Source organism: Oncorhynchus kisutch, linkage group LG6 (genome assembly GCF_002021735.2).
Source record: "Oncorhynchus kisutch isolate 150728-3 linkage group LG6, Okis_V2, whole genome shotgun sequence".
NCBI classification, from domain to species: domain Eukaryota; kingdom Metazoa; phylum Chordata; class Actinopteri; order Salmoniformes; family Salmonidae; genus Oncorhynchus; species Oncorhynchus kisutch.
In genome coordinates, this window is record NC_034179.2 from 38,985,985 (window position 1) to 39,007,233 (window position 21,249).

General features: G+C 41.7%; 1 protein-coding gene across 4 annotated transcripts in view; it reads left to right on the forward strand.

The window, feature by feature from the left end:
• The first annotated feature begins 1,871 nt into the window (after nt 1–1,871).
• LOC109892821 (G protein-activated inward rectifier potassium channel 2) overlaps nt 1,872–21,249 on the forward strand; it is a 120,780-nt gene continuing 101,402 nt past the window's right edge. Inside the window, exons 1-4 of one of the 4 annotated variants that reach the window (XR_004210301.1) lie at nt 1,896–2,281; nt 8,384–8,459; nt 8,622–8,724; nt 9,339–11,143. Coding sequence is in view for 1 of the 4 variants with exons in the window: in XM_020485622.2 (XP_020341211.1) it covers nt 2,254–2,281 (28 nt within the window). In the remaining 3 variants the exon portion in view is untranslated. Of the gene's footprint in view, nt 2,282–2,308; nt 3,264–8,383; nt 8,460–8,621; nt 11,148–21,249 lie in introns of those variants that run through there. The other 3 variants (XR_002255692.2, XR_002255693.2, XM_020485622.2) reach the window with 3 other exon arrangements.

Here is a 21,249-nt window from a genome sequence, read left to right on the forward strand (position 1 = left end):
CCTCCGTGAACCTCAATTTTTGCTTGATGAGGAATTCACAATTCTTCGCTCGCCTCCAGAGAAGATCCTGTGTAGATCTGTTGGTGAACCAGATGATTGTTGTCCTCGGTCTCTTGTCTTGATACTCGAGTCTCCCAAACGATAGACGATGTCTACATTTTCCATAAGTTCAGCTTTTGAATTGGGAATGATAGCTCCACAAATGTCAACAACTCTGCATTTGATGTCCGCACCCGCCTGCTCTGGAATTTCATGGAGCCTCAGGTTCCACCTGCGCTGGTATCTCTCCGCCTCATTCACCTTTTGTTCAGCCACCTTCTTTAAATTTTCCTGGCAGATAACTTCCACTTTCTTCATGTCACTTTTGAGGGATTTCACTTCTCCAAAGATAAAGTCAACAGATTTTTGAATGGCCCCAATTTTCATTGTATTCTCCCTAACCATGACCTCCAAGCCATTTGCCCTTTCATCTATCTTTGCTGTCAAAAGCATTACAATATTGCTTTGCATCTCAAGAAGTGACATACCTTCTTGGCTTCTCATCTTTTTCCCCTGGGGCTTGACTGGAGTGCAGGGGTCGTAAGGTAACAGCCTAAGCTGGGGACTGGAGGGGCGCAAGTTGTGAGCATTGTTGTACATGCTCACCACATTTTCATCACCCATTGCAGTATTTCCCCCCACAGTTACATTGTAGTTCCTTTTTTAGGTCTCTGTTTTAGTTTGGTCAGGGCGTGAGTTGGGGTGGGCATTCTATATTTTTGTTCTATGTTTTGTATTTCTGCTTTTGGCCTGGTATGGTTCCCAATCAGAGGCAGCTGTCAATCGTTGTCTCTGATTGAGTACCATACTTAGGCAGCCTGTTTTCCCTCTATGATTTGTGGGTAGTTGTTTTCTGTTTAGTGTGTTGTTTCACCAGACAGGACTGTTTTGTTTCTTTCATTCACTTTGTTATTTTGTTTTGTGTGTTCAGTTCTAATAAATTAACATGGACACTTACCACGCTGCATATTGGTCCGATCCTTCCTACTCCTCCTCAGACGAAGAAGAAAACCATTACAGAACTACCCACCACAAACGGACCAAGCAGCGTGGTAACCAGGAGCAGATGGTTCTGGACTCCTGGACTTGGGAGGAGATACTGGAAGGCAAGGGTCCCCTGGGCACAGGCTAGGGAATATCGCCGCCCCAAGGCAGAGCTGGAAGCAGCGAAAGCTGAGCGGTATGAGGTAAGGCAGCGCAACAGGCACGAGAGGCAGCCCCCCAATTTTTGTGGGGGGGGCACACGGGGAGATTGGCAAAGTAAGGTAGGAGACCTGAGCCGTGTTATGCGGTGTAGCGCACGGTGTCCCCAGTGTGCATGCATAGCGCGGTGCACTACATAACCACACAAACGTAACATTTCAGACTAATTTTAGTGTTCCGGATTTACATTTACTGTTAGATCTAGTCTATGAGACCTTGCTGGTACAACACAAACATCTAGCAACTAATTAGCAACTTTTCAACTACTTACTATTTTTTAGTTACTTTGCAACTACTTAGCATGTTATCTAAACCTTCTCCTAACCCTGACTTTAACCCTTTACGCTAACTCTTCCCCTAACTCTAACCCTTTAACCTAACTCCTAAACTTAACTTTAACTTTAACCCCAACTCCAACCCATAGCCTAGCAAATGTTAGCTAGATAGCTAACGTTAGCCATCTAGCTAGAATTTGTAACATATCATATGTTTTGCAAATTCGTAACATATTGTACCTTTTTTGCAAATTCAAAACACATTACAAATTGTTATTCATAACATATCATACTAAATGGAGTGTCTCGGATTTACGTACAGAATAATACTAAATGCTCTGAGACCAGGTTGCCTGGTTGGGTTGCTTCCACAGATCCTCGGTGATTTCCTCAATACTCATACACTTCCTCATGACAGCTCTGTCCGTACACAACAACCTGGATCTCAGCTATTTGAAATCCTCCTCCCCCTCTCCCGCTCTTTCTTTCTCTCTCAACCCCTGTCCTTCTTTACACACAAATAGCCTACTCTCTCCCTCACTCAGACTTTCTCTCGCCCATTCTCTCTCTCTCTCTCTCTCTCTCTTCATACTTGGCCGAGCTCAAAAGAAGGGGACATAACAGAATGAAAGGAGATGGATTTTTCAGCGAGATGTGAGGGGAAAGGTGAAATTAGCAACTCTTAGCCTACGTTGCCCCTATGTGAAACGACAATCTTAATTGTTCAACAGAATGAATGAATAAGAGCTGCGTCTATCAACAAGGTAGGTTATGTAAACTGGCTTATTTTACCCCGGACGTTAGACTGGTTTTGTGGTGACTGAGAAATTACGGATAATATAAGTGGGGGAGTGGGTGATGTTACATAACACAGTGCACCGTTTCCCCTTTTTATCTTTCGTAAATTGTACAAGCGAACAGGAGTATCCAGTTATCATTGCAATGAAAAAGCAACAAGCTTTGAGTGTGAAGTCTCGTTTATAACATGCACTTGGTGCACGTGAAAAAGGAACAGTGGAACCTTATACAGATGGTTTCCACATGATCTCTTATCTATCCTTGCATTCTCATTTGTCAGACATTATTAACAGTAATTGAATAACGTGTGTGCTTTATCAGAAAAATCTGTCAAAAGAGTATTTCCATAGATCTGTGTTGGCTACTTAGCCTATAGGCCTATGTTCCACAGAATATTAATGAAGCACTTTATTTTCCTTGAGGTCTGTGGGTTAATTGTGTTTTCAACCTTTCTAATAATGTTAGTATACCATAAAACAAAAACATTTAACTATCATTTATTGCATTTTCCATTAAATTGCGTCTTGTTCTTTCAAACACAGGCCTGACATTTTTTTATGTTCTAGAATATAATCTTATTCTAGAATCAGCTTCTGTCTAGAGAATACTTTCTCATTAAATTAGTGTTCACGACAATAAGGCATTTTTGTCGTCAAAGCAAATGCTGAAGGGGCCGGCTTGGTGAAGCGTTGATGCTAATGAAGCGATACCTATTATTTTCTGGATAAGAGCTCCCTCCATCTCCATGGCGACGTGGAGATCTTACATTCAAAACCATGGAGTGTGCGCGCAGCTTTCTCGCTTGAAGGGGATCGGTTCGATGGCAGGACAAAGCGAAAGGTAGAGCCCTCTACCTTGCGGAAGAAAAGATAAACGATAGGATCTGTTTTGGGGACGAAAAGGGGAACAATTCTGAGACACAAGTCATCTTCATAGGAAAGGAGCCGGGTGAGTAAACTGAGTAAGGTTAGACTATTGTTTAAGAACAATGCCTGTTGCTTGCTACCCTATCCTGGGAAATGTCATTTTTTTAGGCTATAGGTCTAGCCTCCAGACTGTTGCCTTTCTGCAGCAGCGCAGCCCAGTGGGCATACGATGTGATAAAGACGTATGTTACTGGTTGAAACGTTTTTTTGACGTCATGAAAAATACATATTATTTTGGGTGATATCTGTTTTTTGGTTGAAATCTGGTTGAACTACTGACCAGTTATCTAAATGCTACACCAATCTTATATAAACATGTGCATAGTGTTTGTAAGCCATGCACCCAGTGCAAATAAGAGACATTAGAACCATTACAATTATTACAGTTGGAGTAATGTTTTTTTTTCCAGAAGTGTTTGCATGATTCAGCTTAGCACATTTGGCAAACAACAGCTGGCAGAGGGCACCAAAGCAGGTTAGGGTCTCGTGGCATACTGTACCCAGTCAACATGCTGGGCTCGGCCCTATTCCGTTTTGACACTCTGCATGGACTCGGACTCGGTGGGCTTCATGCAGGCCAAGCTTTTCCAGAGTCTGGCAGAATGATATTACTCTGGGCTCCGGTTAATGGTACTCTGGCCAAGTCCACTTCAGCTTATCCAGAGTCTGGCAGAATGATATTACTCTGGGCTCCGGTTAATGGTACTCTGGCCAAGTCCACTTCAGCTTATCCAGAGTCTGGCAGAATGATATTACTCTGGGCTCCGGTTAATGGTACTCTGGCCGAGTCCACTTCAGCTTATCCAGAGTCTGGCAGAATCATATTACTCTGGGCTCCGGTTAATGGTACTCTGGCCGAGTCCACTTCAGCTTATCCAGCCCTATTAACTTTTTCAGGAGTAGGGTCATTTGAAGTTTTTATTCAGCAGGTGATGAAATACCAATTTTAAAAAATAACAAAGAATTGTGATATTTCACCTCCAGGTCATCGAATTTGATAGGTCATTAAAAGCTAACATTAGTGACAGTCTCTGCGGTCCTATAGCTATCAGAAATTATCCCTAAATTATAGAATCTCCGATGCTATAAATGCTTTTGCTTTTACTACAGGCTATGGCAGTGTTTTTCATAGTTGCAGGCCACCCAATTGAAAAGTGCACATTCACTTCCATAACATTTGTTCTTGGCTACCAGCATGGAAGATAAATATGCACAATAATACAAAAATGCGGTAAACCTGCAGTACATTGAAATAATTGTTGTTTAATGAATGATATCTGGTAGCTTGCTGTGTGTGTTGGCTTCTAATGATAATCTTTTGTTGATGTTAATTGCAATATTTATTGTAGTGCACATTTTCTTCTGTTCCACTGAATGCAATTTGCTGTTCTATTATGACTAACTACATTTGCTTTCAGAATTTAACAAATAACACATAGGCCTATGTCTTTTATTGCAATATCCTACTACAATCCACCAGGATTTACAAAACCCTATTGTTATCCCATTTATTTCCATCAATAATTACAAAAGCATTATTGCACCTGAATTTGACTCTGAGAATATGACAATTGTCTTTTCCCTAAAAGCTTTTAAGCAATTAACATAATGCATGCAGTCATTTTATTCTAATTTCAGTAACTAAGTAAGGACGTAGGCATATCAGTTCCAGTTAAAACTTGGATTGGAATCTGTGCCTCGCGCAGCAATAGATCTGTGAGCGCAGGCAGCCTGCTTGCTTGAGCATATTGCTCGAGCGTCAACATTCCATACAGCATGTTGGGACAAAGTGCCCGGTAGGCTACACAACAACATCACTGGGAAACAACATCAGTTTCTCGAAATGTACACAAAAAATTTAAAAGATTAGACTGCTAAGTGGTAGTCCCTGTTCTCCTGCATTCTTGTTTTATTTTAAAGCGGCGGTTTGTTGGGGAGAAGAACATCAAGAAAAGTGTTGCTAGCTAGCTGGCTAGTTTTAGCTAGCTAATGTTAGCTCTCTGGCTAATCCTCCATGGACATGGTAAGTTTAAATTGTTACCTGTTGTAGCTAGCTAGCTAACATTTTGATATCTGTTTAGTTAAAGTGGAATTGTCAGCTTTTTAACTACTTTGCAGATATGAAACAAACAGACAATCATAATATCATCCCAAAATTGAACATTTCCAGTTTATAAAAAGTTTATAAATCAACTTTATAAAAGCTTTTAAAAATAGGTTATATTTGCCGTAACATTTCATGATGTACACTAAGGCATTGTTGGCAGAATAGATGGATGCAGTTCAATGCCTGATTAATATAATTCACCAATGCATTTCTTGGTACTCCAAAAAATATTGCGATCAGGTTTAAATCACAGCTGGCCTGGTACATAGTTTGCTGCCTCCATTTGGGATGCACTGTTTCAGTTTCAATTGCTCAATATTTAGGACAAAACAAGTTAATGTAACTAAGGCTGGTAATGTCAATACAATCAAACTAGCAAGGGCAATGATCATAAGTCAGTCATAATGTGGCTAATAGGCTGGCATATCTATTTACGTAGCAAGCTAAACGTTAGCTAGATAGCTAGCTTGCTAGCTGCTAGGAGGATGTCATGTCATGTCATTGGAGGAGTGGGTGAGTGAGTGACTTTTCCCCCTCATATAATTTTTCGGTGACTATACTGTACACAGCTAGAGATGCAGGTGTCATTTGGTTAGCTAGCAATAACTTGAACGACAGTTATCCAGTTAGCATATCGCTTGCGTTCGCAAATTCCCTCTGGCTATTTACTCCGATTTCAGAGCACTCTCGCTAAGTGTGGCAGAGCGCAGAATAACTGATGAATTTACGAAGCACAACACCCACTGAATATGATCGACCAGTGTCAGTAAACGTAAGAAAATAAATTAATAGTTAGTAATGAACGCTCTAGATAACATGTAAACAGCCTGACCAGCTTTGCTAGGGCGAGTAAAATGGTCAGTAAGGTGTTCCCTCGTTTGTGTCTAGAAGTAGCTAGCTAGCTAGCAAGCTAGCCAACTTTAGCCAGTTAGCTTTGGGAACTTGGTTGGGACAAGCATGTATTGTTAGCAGGCAAGCTGAAGGAGGAGGAGTAGGCTACAATTCCCCACTGTTTATCAGTGCAATTTTGACTGTCAATTAAATGAAAAAGTTTGAGAGAGTTTATCTAATGTTCCTTCATTAGATTTTAGCTCATCTTTCTCTGGCTAGCATTAGTTGTTGATTTTGTTTGTTGATGTGCATAACTGAGGGAGAGAGAGCCTAACTTTTCATGGTTGTTTGATCAATAGGACTGTTAAGTTCCCAAGTGGTATTGACATATTTGCAGAAATGTGTTTTGAATGCGTTTGAAATATCTTAAGTCTTGCTGTTGCAACTGCCTGTAAACAACACATTCCAATTCAAAGTGAATGATGGCAGGCCTGTGTGGAAAATACAGGTCTACTGTAGCTCTGATTGGCTATGGCGCACCGGTCTGCATAGACTCTGGTCCTGGACGAAAGATGGTTTTATTAGGTTTTCTTTACTGCAGTTAATTGTCCAAACGCACGGCCGCTTTCTCACTCTATATTGCTATGGAATTTTCACAAAAGCCTTAGTATACGTAATTCACAAACATTCTAAGAATGTATGAAAATTACAATATCTAAGTGCTTTCTTGTCAGAATAAATTTGTTTAAGTGTCATATTCTTCCTGGGGGTGTATATGAACAGATTTTAAGATTTTATGTTGCTTGATTTTATGTTGCTGTCAGTTCCACTTGAAATGACAGTACATTTCTGTGTCTGTGTATTCTCTCTCTCTGTGTGTATAGAAAACATTGTCATGTCAATGTTGTCATGCTATCTATGTGCGTGTGTGTGTGTGTGTGTGTTCTGTGCATAGTTTCCATTAGCCAATATTAGCCGGCTTTTGGCAGATAAAAAAATGGAAAAGCAGATAAACAAAATTGGTACTGGGCAATTGTCTGGGAGAAGAAAAAATCCCATTGTGAAACAATGCTTTTTATCCTATTCATTGATGTTAATACCAGTCGATGTAAATACACTTGACCAGTCATGCTTATCGGTCTATAGGTTTATAGCATACAGATACAGAGCCTTAGAGCAGAAAATCTGTCAGATAGCGCGACAGCTACAGTATCTCAAACCACTTTGTAATGAGCTGGAGGCAGTATGCATTTTGAAAACATATACTTAATGGTTGCTTCAAAGTACCTTGCTTCAAAGTACCTTGCTTCAAAGTAACCCAGCCAAAATCAGACCATATCCGTGGAGGCAATTATTTTATATAAACTTTCTTTCATTGTCCAGTAGCCAAATGCACAATCCTAGCACCCCATGTTCGTTGTTGTATATCAGATCTCCCCTCTTTCTAAATTTAGAAATTATATTTTAATCTCTGTCACATGAAATGTCTTGTTGGCATCAGAATTCGGTAAGAAGGACCGCACATCGTTGCATCCTCAACTTGCAGGTTCTGTTAAGATGAATTACCATAATCTAAATGTGATATCTGTCATTCCGAGTACCTTGGGTGGATGTCCTAATCAGGTTACGCATCCAATGCATACAGGTCTGGTAAATTTCTCAAAAGTTAAAATGCTGCCGGTCAAATGTCCGGAGCCACATTTTCGTATTGGAGAGAGGGGGAGAGAGATGATGATCACAAAAACATATTGAAAATATTTTCATCATGTCAACATTGTGTCATGCCAGCTGTGTGTCTGAGAGAGAACAAGAGAGATTGTGTGTGTGTGTGTGTGAGAGAGAGAGAGAGAGAGAGAGAGAGAGAGAGAGAGAGAGAGAGAGAGAGAGAGAGAGAGAGAGAGAGAGAGAGAGAGAGAGAGAGAGAGAGAGAGAGAGAGAGAGAGAGAGAGAGAGAGAGAGAGAGAGAGAGAGAGAGAGAGAGAGAGAGAGAGAGAGAGAGAGAGAGAGAGAGAGAGAGAGAGAGCCTAATTCTTGAAACGTGTACCCCCCATATGGAAGTGAAGTTTTTCTTGATTCATCAGGGATACTGGTATTTTGTATTTGACAATACAATACATTTTGCCTATCCCAGCTCCCCCTCAACACTCATTCTAATGTTACAACTTTCAACTGCCTTTTTCAATTCTTGGTTTTCTTTTTTGCAGGAATCTTCTAGCTTGGATGGCAGTATAGAGGAGGGAACAAAAGGAAGGAGTACAGAAGTTATCCTAACTAAGAAATGTACGTAAATAGCCTATGTTTTGCTGTCTCTCTCTCTCTCCGTATGTCTGCCTGACTGGCAGATTGTTGAGGGGCAACGTAGTCAATGTACTTTCTATGCTAAGTCTAACTTAGTGAAGACCTTAGGTAATGGTTAATCATAATTTGTCTCTGTCTTTACAGTTCCTGAAAAATGTCAATGACCTGATGCATGTCCTCTACAGCAGTGCTTGGCCACACACTCAGTGGAAAGGAGAGAGCAGCACCACCACTCCTTAAATCAATAGTCAAGTTTTGTGTTTTTTTCTTTTTTTTTCTTCTGTTTGATACTCTGATCTTCAATGTGTATTGATTCCTATTAGCCAGCTTTGTAAGAGCTAGGTTTGTACTAGCTATGTTAATGATCATTACAGTCACCGTGAAGAAAAGGATGGAGGTTTTTACATATTTTTACTGACCAGAATATTAAGTATTTTTCTGGCCATGATACAACCAGTTGGTCATAATTGTGACCTCTATCTGACCAGCTGGTCATAGTTTTGACCACTATTATGTACTGGTCATAGTTAAGACCTCATCGTAACCTGGTAATGACCACCTGACTACAGCTCATTAACTACCCTAAAAAGTATTGTAGAGGAACAAGTTGGATATTGAAAACATTTCATATTTATTTGTTTACATAGGCACCAATTAAAGTTTAAATCTGCAACATATTCTTACATTTAAAATAGATCAAGTAATGGCAAAAACAAATCATAACTCACCCACAGACATTACATGCATAGAAATACTGGGAAACAGATGATATAATGGCCCATTGTATTATTTTTTATTAATGATTAATAAGAGTGGTGTGAAGGGGTAGATCCTCATCAATTCCACCGTCTGCAACCACAGGGCTCTCCAGACAATGGTGTGGTCAGCCCAATGCATGCCTACCCTCCAGGACATCTACAGCATCCGGGGTCACAGAATGGCCAAGAAGATTATCAAGGACCTCAGCTACCCGAGCCACGGCCTGTTTACCCCACTACCATCTAGAAGGCGGGAAATGTAATTAGCGACAAAACACCATTCTCAAAAGCGCACCGCATGAGAATGGGGAGATCTAAAGATGCATCAACTGGGTTACTGATTTGACTAGGATTATGCCTTTGGCTGCTGGACAATAAAATAACATTGATTTGAAAACCAATAGATAATGCTGGTTTTAATGGCATATAAAGTGTTTATAAAATAATAATTCCCGTAACATGTCTATGATCGTATTTTGGCTTGACTAGGCTAGGCTACTTTAAAACAAGATATGATATGCTTCATAAAATGACATGAAACATCCAGGTTTTAAACAATTAAGATTATGGTTAAATAGTTTCAAAATGCTAACCGCCTCCGCTCAGATTCAAGGTAAAATGAAATGTTATTTGTCACATGCTTCGTAAACAACAGGTGTGGACTAACAGTGAAATGCTTACTTACGGGCCCTTCCCAACAATGCAGAGAGAAAGAAAATAGATAAATTATAGAAAAGTTAAACATCTAATAATAAAAGTAATAATAGATACACTATGAATATAGATAACTTGGCTATAGACAATGGGTACCAGTACCGTGTCGATGTGCAAGGGTACGGGGTACTGTAGATATGTACATATAACTAGGAATAAAGTCACAGATAGTAAACAGCAGCAGCACCGTATGTGATGAGTCAAAAAAAGTATGCAAAAAGGGTCAATGCAGACAGTCCGGATATCTATTTGGTTAACTATTTAACCAACTGTTTAGCAGTCTTATGGCTTTGGGGTAGAAGCTGTTCAGGGTCCTGTTGGTTCCAGACTTCTGTACTGCTTGCCATTGATGAATGTGAAGCTCTCGACCCACTCAACTACAGCCCCATTGATGTTGCTTTTCTCGAAGCAAGGCATTTAGCTTGTCTGGAAGGCTTGTGTCATTGGGCAGCTCGCAGCTGGGTTTCCCGTTGTAATCCATGATAGTTTACAAGTCCTGCCACATCCGAGGAGCATCAGGGCCAGTGTAATAGGATTCAATCTTAGTCCTGTATGGATGCTTTGGCTGTTTGGTGGTTCGTCGAAGGGCATAGCGGGATTTCTTATAAGTGTCCGGGTTAGTGTCCTGATCTATGGTGTAATCATTAGTCAATCTACTGAAATTTACCTAGAGGAGAACGGAAACTAGCTGTCCTCTGACACGTATTAATGAGGCCGGTGACCGACGTGGTAATTTCCTCAATGCCATCGGGCGAGTCCCGGAACATATTCCAGTCTGTGCTGGCAAAACAGTCGTGTAGCTTAACATCTGCTTCATCGGACCACTTCCGCATTGAGCTCATCACTGGTACTTCCTGTTTGAGTATTTGCTTATAAGCAGGAATAAGAAAGATAGAGTTATGGTCTGATTTGCCAAACGGAGGGCGAGGGAGAGCTTTGTATGTGTCCCTGTGTGTGGAATAAATGTGTTCAATAGTTTTTTCGTTTCTAGTTGCAGAAGTGACTTGCTGGTAAAAATTAGGTAAGACAGTTCTGTTTCCTGCATTAACCCTTTGATGTGTACTAACCAGAACAACTTTCTAAAATGTATTTTACACACATTATATGTGTCCATTATAATCTATGCAAGAATCGGAATGCATGATATGTTACCAGTACTTAAAACAGTAAATAAAAAATGTATTACCACACAAACCAATTTCTGATAGTGATTTATTGATACAAGTGGCCTGTGCCGGTGTTATGAAAACATTACTGAGGATTTGTCACAACAGATGGTCTGTTTAAGTTTCTACCATTGTAGCTAGATGGAGTAGCTAGGCCAACAGCTCTATCTTTTTTTAAATGTATTTTTTTAACCTTTATTTAACTAGGCAAGTAAGTTAAGAACAAATTCTTATTTTCAATGACGGCCTAGGAACAGTGGGTTAACTGCCTGTCAGAACAATAGATTTGGGGATTTGAACTTGCAACCTTTCAGTTACTAGTCCAACGCTCTAACCACTAGGCTACCCTGCCACCCCTAGGGGTCATGTCGGAGACAACAGTTGTTGACAACTGTAGCATTGTAGTTAAGCCTATCCCGAACCCTCTTCCTAACCTTAACCTCATTCTCGTAACCTCCTATGTTAATTTACCTAACCTGCTGCTTTAGTTATCCTAACCTGACACATTAATTACATTAACCTGCTATGTAAACAAACCATCTGTGGAGACAAATCATCAGTATCACCACACCAGCCAATCACATCACCCCTAACACTCACTTGGAGCCATTCAGTCAAAAAAGCGGAAATTCTGGAGATTTTTGGCCATTCTGACAATGATTCTGACTATGACATTGAGGAATCAGAATCTGACACTGACAGCGAGGAGGAGGAGCAGCAGCCCCCGCCCCCCACCTTGTGGCCAGTGAGAACCCTGATTCTGAGGACACCTTGTCCACCGACAAAGTCCCAGGTCCCTCTGAAGATGCTGGTGGTTTTGGAGGCACACCAAAAGTGGGTGAAGTACGGAAGTCTGCGGTAGCTGGAAGGCCTCCTGCCATTTCACTCCTCCTGGCCCTGTTGTTGGCTTTGATAAGCCAGTCTGGAGTGCAAAGCCCCTTGCCATCTCCCTCTGAGGCAGAATGCTTCAAGCTGATTCTGACAGGGGATCTGGTGGGAGACATAGTGTTGGAGACCAATTGCTATGCCTTGGAGCTACAGGAGAAGAGACAGCCACGGGGAAGGTGGACCACCTGACAGGAAAGAGAACGATCAAACCAGACTGTATGCTTGACTTTAATCGCAAAATGGGGGCAGTGGATAAAGCGGACATGATAAACAGCTTTGTGACATGCACTCGGAAAACCACCAAGTGGTATAAGAAGATATTTTTCCATCTGATCTACACTGCTGTCCTCAATGGCGACATAGTTCACCGCCATCTAACATCTAGATGATTACTGAACAATGTTTTTTGTAATTGGACATAGTTCTCATACAAATCAAATGCAGTTCTATTATGCAATTATATTGACAATATCTCACCCACCTCTCTACTCCCTCATCATCCTCTCCACTCCCTCAACTTCCCTACTCCCTCTCCAAACAGTATGTTGGATACAAAAGCTGACCTCAATCTTCTGCACGTGTTCAGTTCCAGTTATGATGTTGGCAAGTTTTGTTCAATACTGTGTGTATGTGGCTTCTGAAAGTACATAATAAAGAGGAATTATTAGTAATTAGAATAAAATATATTCAATAAAACAATATTACAATAACTGAAGAGCTCCACAAGGGCTTCACAAGGGGGCAGGGCAGACCTATGTAGACCAAATGAATACACAGGACAATGCAATGGTCATGATAAGGCCAAGGCAGCTTCCAAGGATACAACACAAGCTAATACTTCGTTGGAGCAATTAGCATTGTTTTACAGAACTAATATAAAAATATAACTACATAAGCACAATTGAGTATAACACCACAAAGTTTATGAAATCAATACGTCACTTGTCTGCAGTTATAAATTAATACACACAATACATTATGCTCCATATATAAATATGGTGTGCTACAGTAGAAATGACATAACATGTTACACAGAAACTGTGTTATGATAAGGTAATATGGCACTTACTTTGACAGGGATGCATAGTAATTATTATAAGGAAAACAACAATGAAGGCAATGCGGGTGCCAGCCAGAAAATGCACCAGGGGGAAAAAGTTTGGGCAGGTTCTGTTTTTTATTTATATTTATTTTTACCTTTATTTAACTAGGCAAGTCAGTTAAGAACAAATTCTTATGTTCAATGACAGCATAGGAACAGTGGGTTAACTGCCTGTTTTGACTGGAGATGTGCAAATGGCTGCATACTTGACCTGAGGAGACACTGTTGGAGTGCTTGGGCTATCATCGAAGAGAGAAGTTTCATCTAGCTAATCCTCACCTTACATTAGCATGGCATGTCTCAAACATTAGTTGAAATTGCTACTTCTGTGTGAATTAATAAGGAGGCAGGACATACCTAATTTCAAACTGCTATTAGAAAATCATGTCAAATGTAAAAGTTTAAACATAGCCTATAGATAATTAGCAAGCCGTGCCTTGGTTTGAGGGCAGCATGGGTTAACTGTCCTGTTGCGTAAATCCTGTCCTGTTGAGTGAATTGGAACAGTGAGTGAATTCTGACATCATGGCATAAGAAAACTCACGCTGGGGGGACCGTTAGAGATATTTGGAACTCATATGTGAAAAGATTAAAATCACCGGCCACTAGGAGAGCTGCCTCTGGATAGGCATTTTCTTGTTTGTTTATGGCCCTATACGTTGAGAGCAGGCTTAGTGCCAGCATCGGCTTGTGGTGGTAAATAGATAGCTACGAAAAATATAGATGAAAACTCTCTTGGTAAATAGTATGGTCTACAGCTTATCATGAGGTAATCTAACTCAGGCGAGGAGAATCTTGAGACTTCCTGAACACTGCACCCCCTTGAACTTACCCGACGCTGATGGTCTGTCCTGCCGATTCATAGAAATAACAGCTAGATTATTATCCATGTCCTAGTTCAGCCATGTTTCCAAGAAACATAAGATATTACAGTTCTTGAGGTCCCGTTGATAGGATAGTCTCGAATGGAGCTCTTCCAGTTTGTTCTCCAGTGATTGTACATCCGCCAATAGAACAGAGGGTAGAGGCCCACGACGGCCTCTTATATCGCTCTCTTTCTCTTCCGAGTGTCAGGAATTAGGGCCTGGTCCGGGGTGAGCAGTATATCCTGTGCCGCCGGCTCATTGAAGTAGAAATCTTCATGCAAATCGAGGCTAGTGATCGCTCTTCTGATGTTCAGAAGCTCTTTTCGGTCAAAGGAAACGATGACAGAAACATTATGTACAAAAAAAGTTAAGATCAGCACCTAAAAAACACAAAATAGCAGAATTGGTAAGGAGCCTGTAAAATGGCCGCTATACATTCCAGCACCATTCTCCTTTATCACAGGTGAGTGATGTGCAGTGCGCAACAGGCACTGTCCTTCACTCTCCGATTTTGTAACCATTTGATCTGAATGAACCATACCTCAAGTATGTATGTCGACAGAATCAAGCCTTTAGACGTGAGTGTTAATTATCCTTCATTAGATATATTTTTTTATATAGGACTCGATCTTCCCATGATGTCAAGCAAAGAGGCACTGAGTTTGGAGGTAGGCCTTGAAATATATCCACAGGTACACCTCCAATTGATGTCAAATGTTGTCAATTAGCCTATCAGAAGCTTCTAAAGCCATGACATAATTTTCTGGAATTTTCCAAGCTTTTTAAAGGCACAGTCAACTTAGTGTATGTAAACTTCTTACCCACTGGAATTGTGATAAAGTGAATTATAAGTGAAATAATCTGTCTGTAAACAATTGTTTGAAGAATGACTTGTGTCATGCACAAAGTAGATGTCCTAACCGACTTACCAAAACTATAGTTTGTTAACAAGAAATTTGTGGAGTGGTTGAAAAATTTGTTTTAATGACTCCGACCTAAGTATATGTAAACTTCCAACTTCAACTGTACATGTGAGAGTTTGATTGAGTTTGAGTGAGTTTGAGTGAGTGACAGGGAGAATGAGCAAGAGAGAAATAGGAGAAACTACATGACTCACCAAGGGAGGTGTCTGTTGAATTATATATTATAATTATGAATGATATACCCTAATTAGCCTACTCCTGTCTATTTTTGTCTTACCTTCTCGTAAGCATATTATATGGACAATGTCGCTTTTATTGATCTGTTTGTCAGAGTCAACAGTTTAGGCTACCCTGTAATTTGACGTATTAAAAAGATTCTGCTAACGTCTCCAGCCATACAGTGCATTCGAAAAGTGAAGAGGCGACTCCGGCATGCTGGCCTTCTAGTCAGAGTTGCAAAGAAAAAGCCATATCTCAGACTGGTCAATAAAAAGAAAAGATTAAGATTGGCAAAAGAACACAGACACTGGACAGAGGAACTCTGCCTAGAAGGCCAGCATTCAAGAGTCACCTCTTCACTTTTGATGTTGAGACTGGTGTTTTGCAGGTACTATTTAATGAATCTGCCAGTTAAGGACTTGTGAGGTGTCTGTTTCTCAAACTAGACACTATAATATACTTGTCCTTTTGCTCAGTTGTGCACCGGGGCCTCCAACTCCTCGTTATATTCTGGTTAGAACCAGTTTGCACTGTTTTGTGAAGGGAGTAGTATACAGCGTTGTACGAGATCTTCAGTTTCTTGGCAATTTCTCGCATGGAACAGCCTTCATTTCTCAGAACAAGAATAGACTGATAAGTTTCAGAAGAAAGTTATTTGTTTCTGGCCATTTCGAGCCTGTAATCAAACCCACAAATGCTAATGCTCCAGATACTCAACTAGTCTAAAGAAGGCCATTTTTGTTGCTTCTTTAATCAGAACAACAGTTTTCAGCTGTGCTAACATCATTGCAAAAGGGTTTTCTAATGATCAATTAGCCTTTTAAAACAACAAACTTGGATTAGCTAACACAACTTGCCATGGCAACACATGAGTGATGGTTGCTGATAATGGGCCTCTGTAATGGGCCTATGTAGATATTCCATTACAAATCATTTCCAGCTACAATAGTCATTTACAACATTAACAATGTCTACACTGCATTTCTGATCAATTTGAGGTTATTTTTATGGTCAAAAATGTAGCTTTCCTTTCAAAAACAAGGACATTTGTAAGTGACCCCAAACTTTTGACCGGTAGTGTACGTCTCGTGTTTAAGCCATTGAATTGCGACTCCACTTTGTCTCTATACTAACACTTTGCTTGTTTGATTGCCTTATGGAGGGAATAACTACACTGTTTGTATTCGGTCATGTTTCCAGTCACCTTTCCATGATTAAATGCGGTGGTACGTGCTTTCAGTTTTGCCCGAATGCTGCCATCAATCCACGGTTTCTGGTTAGGGAAGGTTTTAATTGTCACAGTGGGTACAATATCTCCTATACACTTCCTTATAAACTCCCTCACTGAGTCAGCGTATACATCAATGTTATTGTCTGAGGCTACCAGGAACATATCCCAGGCCACGTGATCGAAGGAATCTTGAAGCGTGGAATCCAATTGGTCAGACCAGAGTTGGATAGACCTAAGCACGGGCACTTCCTGTTTTAGTTTTTGGAGCAACAAGATGGAGTCATAGTCAGACTTGCCAAAAGGAGGGCGGGGGAGGACCTTGTATGCATCGTGGAAGTTAGAGTAGCAGTGGTCGAGTGTGTTACTCACTCGTGTACTGCAATTGATATGCTGATTGATATCAGATTAGTTTGTTAAAATCCCCAGCTACAATAAATGAAAACCTCAGGATATATGGTTTCCAGTTTGCATAAAGTCCAGTGAAGTTCCTTGATGGCCATGTTGGTATCCGCTTGCGGGGTCTGCTAACTGCTAAACTGCTGCTAAACTGCCGGGCCCTGGTCTGCTAACTGTTAGCTTGCCTGCCCGGTCTGCTAACTGCTAGCCCTTGCTAACTGCTTGCTTGCTAACCAGGTCTGCTAACTGCTAGCTTGCCTGCCCGGTCTGCTAACTGCTAGCCCTTGCTAACTGCTTGCTTGCTAACCCGGTCTGCTAACTGCTAGCTTACCCTGGTCTACTAACTGCTAGCCCATGCTAACTGCTTGCTTGCTAACCCGGCCTGCTAACTGCTAGCTTGTCCTGGTCTACTAGCTGCTAGCTTGTTTAGCTCCGGCCTACTAACTGTTAGCTTGTTAGCCTGCTAACTGTCTGAATCGCCGTGTCCCCAGCCAGCCCAACCACTCACTGGACCCATATGTTCACTTGGCTACGCATGCCTCTCTCTAATATCAATATGCCTTGTCCATTACTGTCCTGGTTAGTGATTACTGTCTTATTTCATTGTAGAGCCTCTAGCCCTGCTCAATATGCCTTAACCAACCATGTTGTTCCACCTCCTACATATGCGATGACATCACCTGGTTTAAACATCTCTAGAGACTATATCTCTCTCTTCATTACTCAATGCCTAGGTTTACCTCCAATGTACTCACATCCTACCGTACCTTTGTCTGTACACTATGCCTTGAATCTATGCTATCGTGCCCAGAAACCTGCTCCTTTTACTCTCTGTTCTGAACGTGCTAGACGGCCAGTTCGTATAGTCTTTAGCCGTACCCTTATCCTACTTCTCCTCTGTTCCTCTGGTGATGTGGAGGTTAATCCAGGTCCTGCAGTGCCTAGCTCCACTCCCACCCCCCAGGTGCTCTCATTTGTTGACTTCTGTAAACGTAAAAGCCTTGGTTTCATGCATGTTAACATTAGAAGCCTACTCCCTAAGTTTGTCTTACTCACTGCTTTAGCACACTCTGCCAACCCAGATGTCTTAGCCGTGTCTGAATCCTGGTTTAGGAAAACCACCAAAAACCCTGAAATCTCCATTGCTAACTATAACGTTTTCCGCCAAGATATAACTGCCAAAGGGGGTGGTGTTGCAATCTACTGCAAAGATAACCTGCAGAGTTCTGTATTACTTTCTAAGTCTGTACCCAAACAATTTGAGCTTCTACTTCTAAAAATTCACCTTTCCAGAAACAAGTCTCTCACTGTTGCCACTTGCTATAGACCTCCCTCTGCCCCCAGCTGTGCCCTAGATACTATATGTGAACTGATTGCCCCCCATCTATCTTCTGAGCTCGTGCTACTAGGTGACCTAAACTGGGACATGCATAACACCCCGGCCATCCTACAAACTAAGATTGATGCCCTCAATCTCACACAAATTATCAATGAACCTACCAGGTACAACCCCAAATCAGTAAACACGGGCACCCTCATAGATGTCATCCTAACTAATTCGCCCTCCAAATACACCTCTGCTGTTTTCAATCAAGATCTCAGCGATCACTGCCTCATTGCCTGCATCCGTAATGGGTCTGCGACCAAACGACCACCCCTCATCACTGTCAAACGCTCCCTGAAACACTTCTGTGAGCAGGCCTTTCTATTCGACCTGGCCCGGGTATCCTGGAATGACATTGACCTCATCCCATCAGTAGATGATGCCTGGCTATTTTTTTTAAAGTGCCTTCAGCACCATCTTAAATAAACATGCCCCTCTCAAAAAATGTAGAACTAGGAATAGATATAGTCCTTGGTTCACGCCAGACCTGTCTGCCCTTGACCAGCACAAAAACATCCTATGGCGTTCTGCATTAGCATCGAATAGCCCCCGTGATATGCAACTTTTCAGGGAAGTTAGGAACAAATATACACAGGCAGTTAGAAAAGCTAAGGCAAGCTTTTTCAAACAGAAATTTGCATCCTGTAGTACTAACTCAAAAAAGTTCTGGGACACTGTAAAGTCCATGGAGAATAAGAGCACCTCCTCCCAGCTGCCCACTACTCTGAGGCTAGGAAACATTGTCACCACCGATAAATCCACTATAATTGAGAATTTCAAGAAGCGTTTCTCTACGGCTGGCCATGCTTTCCACATGGCTACCCCCTACCCCGGTCAGCTGCCCGGCACCGTCCACAGCAACCCGCCAAAGCCCCCACCATTTCTCCTTTACCCAAATCCAGATAGCCGATGTTCTGAAAGAGCTGCAAAATCTGGACCCCTACAAATCAGCCGGGCTAGACCATCTGGACCCTCTCTTTCTAAAATTATCCGCCGAAATTATTGCAATCCCTATTACTAGCCTGTTCAACATCTCTTTCGTATCGTCTGAGATTCCCAAAGATTGGAAAGCTGCCGTGGTCATCCCCATCTTCAAAGGGGGTGACATTCTAGACGCAAACTGCTACAGACCTATATCTATCCTACCCTGTCTTTCTAAGGTCTTCGAAAGCCAAGTTAACAAACAGATTACTGACCATTTCGAATCCCACCATACCTTCTCCGCTATGCAATCTGGTTTCAGAGCTGGTCATGGGTGCATCTCAGCCACGCTCAAGGTTCTAAACGACATCATAACCGCCATCGATAAGAGACATTACTGTGCAGCCGTATTCATCGACCTGGCCAAGGCTTTCGACTCTGTCAATCACAACATTCTTATTGGCAGACTCGACAGCCTTGGTTTCTCAAATAATTGCCTCGCCTGGTTTACAAACTACTTCTCTGATAGAGTTCAGTGTGTCAAATCGGAGGGCCTGTTGTCTGGACCTCTGACAGTCTCTATGGGTGTGCCACAGGGTTCAATTCTCGGGCTGACTCGCTTTTCTGTATACATCAATGATGTTGCTCTCGCTGCTGGTGATTCTCTGATCCACCTCTACGCAGACGACACCATTCTGTATACCCCTCCTTGGACACTGTGTTAACTAACCTCCAGACGAGCTTCAATGCCATACAACTCTCCTTCCATGGCCTCCAGCTGCTCTTAAACGCAAGTAAAACTAAATGCATGCTTTTCAATCGATCACTGCCTGCACCTGCTCGCCCGTCCAGCATCACTACTCTGGACGGCTCTGACTTAGAATACGTGGACAACAAATACCTGGGTGTCTAGTTAGACTGTAAACTCTCCTCTAGACTCACATTAAGCATCTCCAACCCAAAATTAAATCTAGAATCGGCTTCCTATATAGCAACAAAGCATCCTTCAATCATGCTGCCAAACATACCCTCGTAAAACTGACCATCCTACCGATCCTCGACTTCGGTGACGTCATCTATAAAATAGCCTCCAACACTCTACTCAACAAACTGGATGCAGTCTATCACAGTGCCATCCGTTTTGTCACCAAAGCCCCATACACTACCCACCATTGCGACCTGTACGCTCTTGTTGGTTGGCCCTCGCTTCATACTCGTCGCCAAACCCACTGGTTACAGGTTATCTACAAGTCTCTGCTAGGTAAAGCCCCGCCTTATCTCAGCTCACTGGTCACCATAGCAGCACCCACTCGTAGCACGCGCTCCAGCAGGTACAGTGCCTTGCGAAAGTATTCGGCCCCCTTTTGCCACATTTCAGGCTTCAAACATAAAGATATAAAACTGTATTTTTTGTGAAGAATCAACAACAAGTGGGACACAATCATGAAGTGGAACGACATTTATTGGATATTTCTAACTTTTTTTACAAATCAAAAACAGCCCCTTTACTTTCAGTGCAGCAAACTCTCTCCAGAAGTTCAGTGAGGATCTCTGAATGATCCAATGTTGACCTAAATGACTAATGATGATAAATACAATCCACCTGTGTGTAATCAAGTCTCCGTATAAATGCACCTGCACTGTGATAGTCTCAGAGGTCCGTTAAAAGCGCAGAGAGCATCATGAAGAACAAGGAACACACCAGGCAGGTCCGAGATACTGTTGTGAAGAAGTTTAAAGCCGGATTTGGATACAAAAAGATTTCCCAAGCTTTAAACATCCCAAGGAGCACTGTGCAAGCGATAATATTGAAATGGAAGGAGTATCAGACCACTGCAAATCTACCAAGACCTGGCCGTCCCTCTAAACTTTCAGCTCATACAAGGAGAAGACTGATCAGAGATGCAGCCAAGAGGCCCATGATCACTCTGGATGAACTGCAGAGATCTACAGCTGAGGTGGGAGACTCTGTCCATAAGACAACAATCAGTCGTATATTGCACAAATCTGGCCTTTATGGAAGAGTGGCAAGAAGAAAGCCATTTCTTAAAGATATCCATAAAAAGTGTTGTTTAAAGTTTGCCACAAGCCACCTGGGAGACACACCAAACATGTGGAAGAAGGTGCTCTGGTCAGATGAAACCAAAATTGAACTTTTTGGCAACAATGCAAAACGTTATGTTTGGCGTAAAAGCAACACAGCT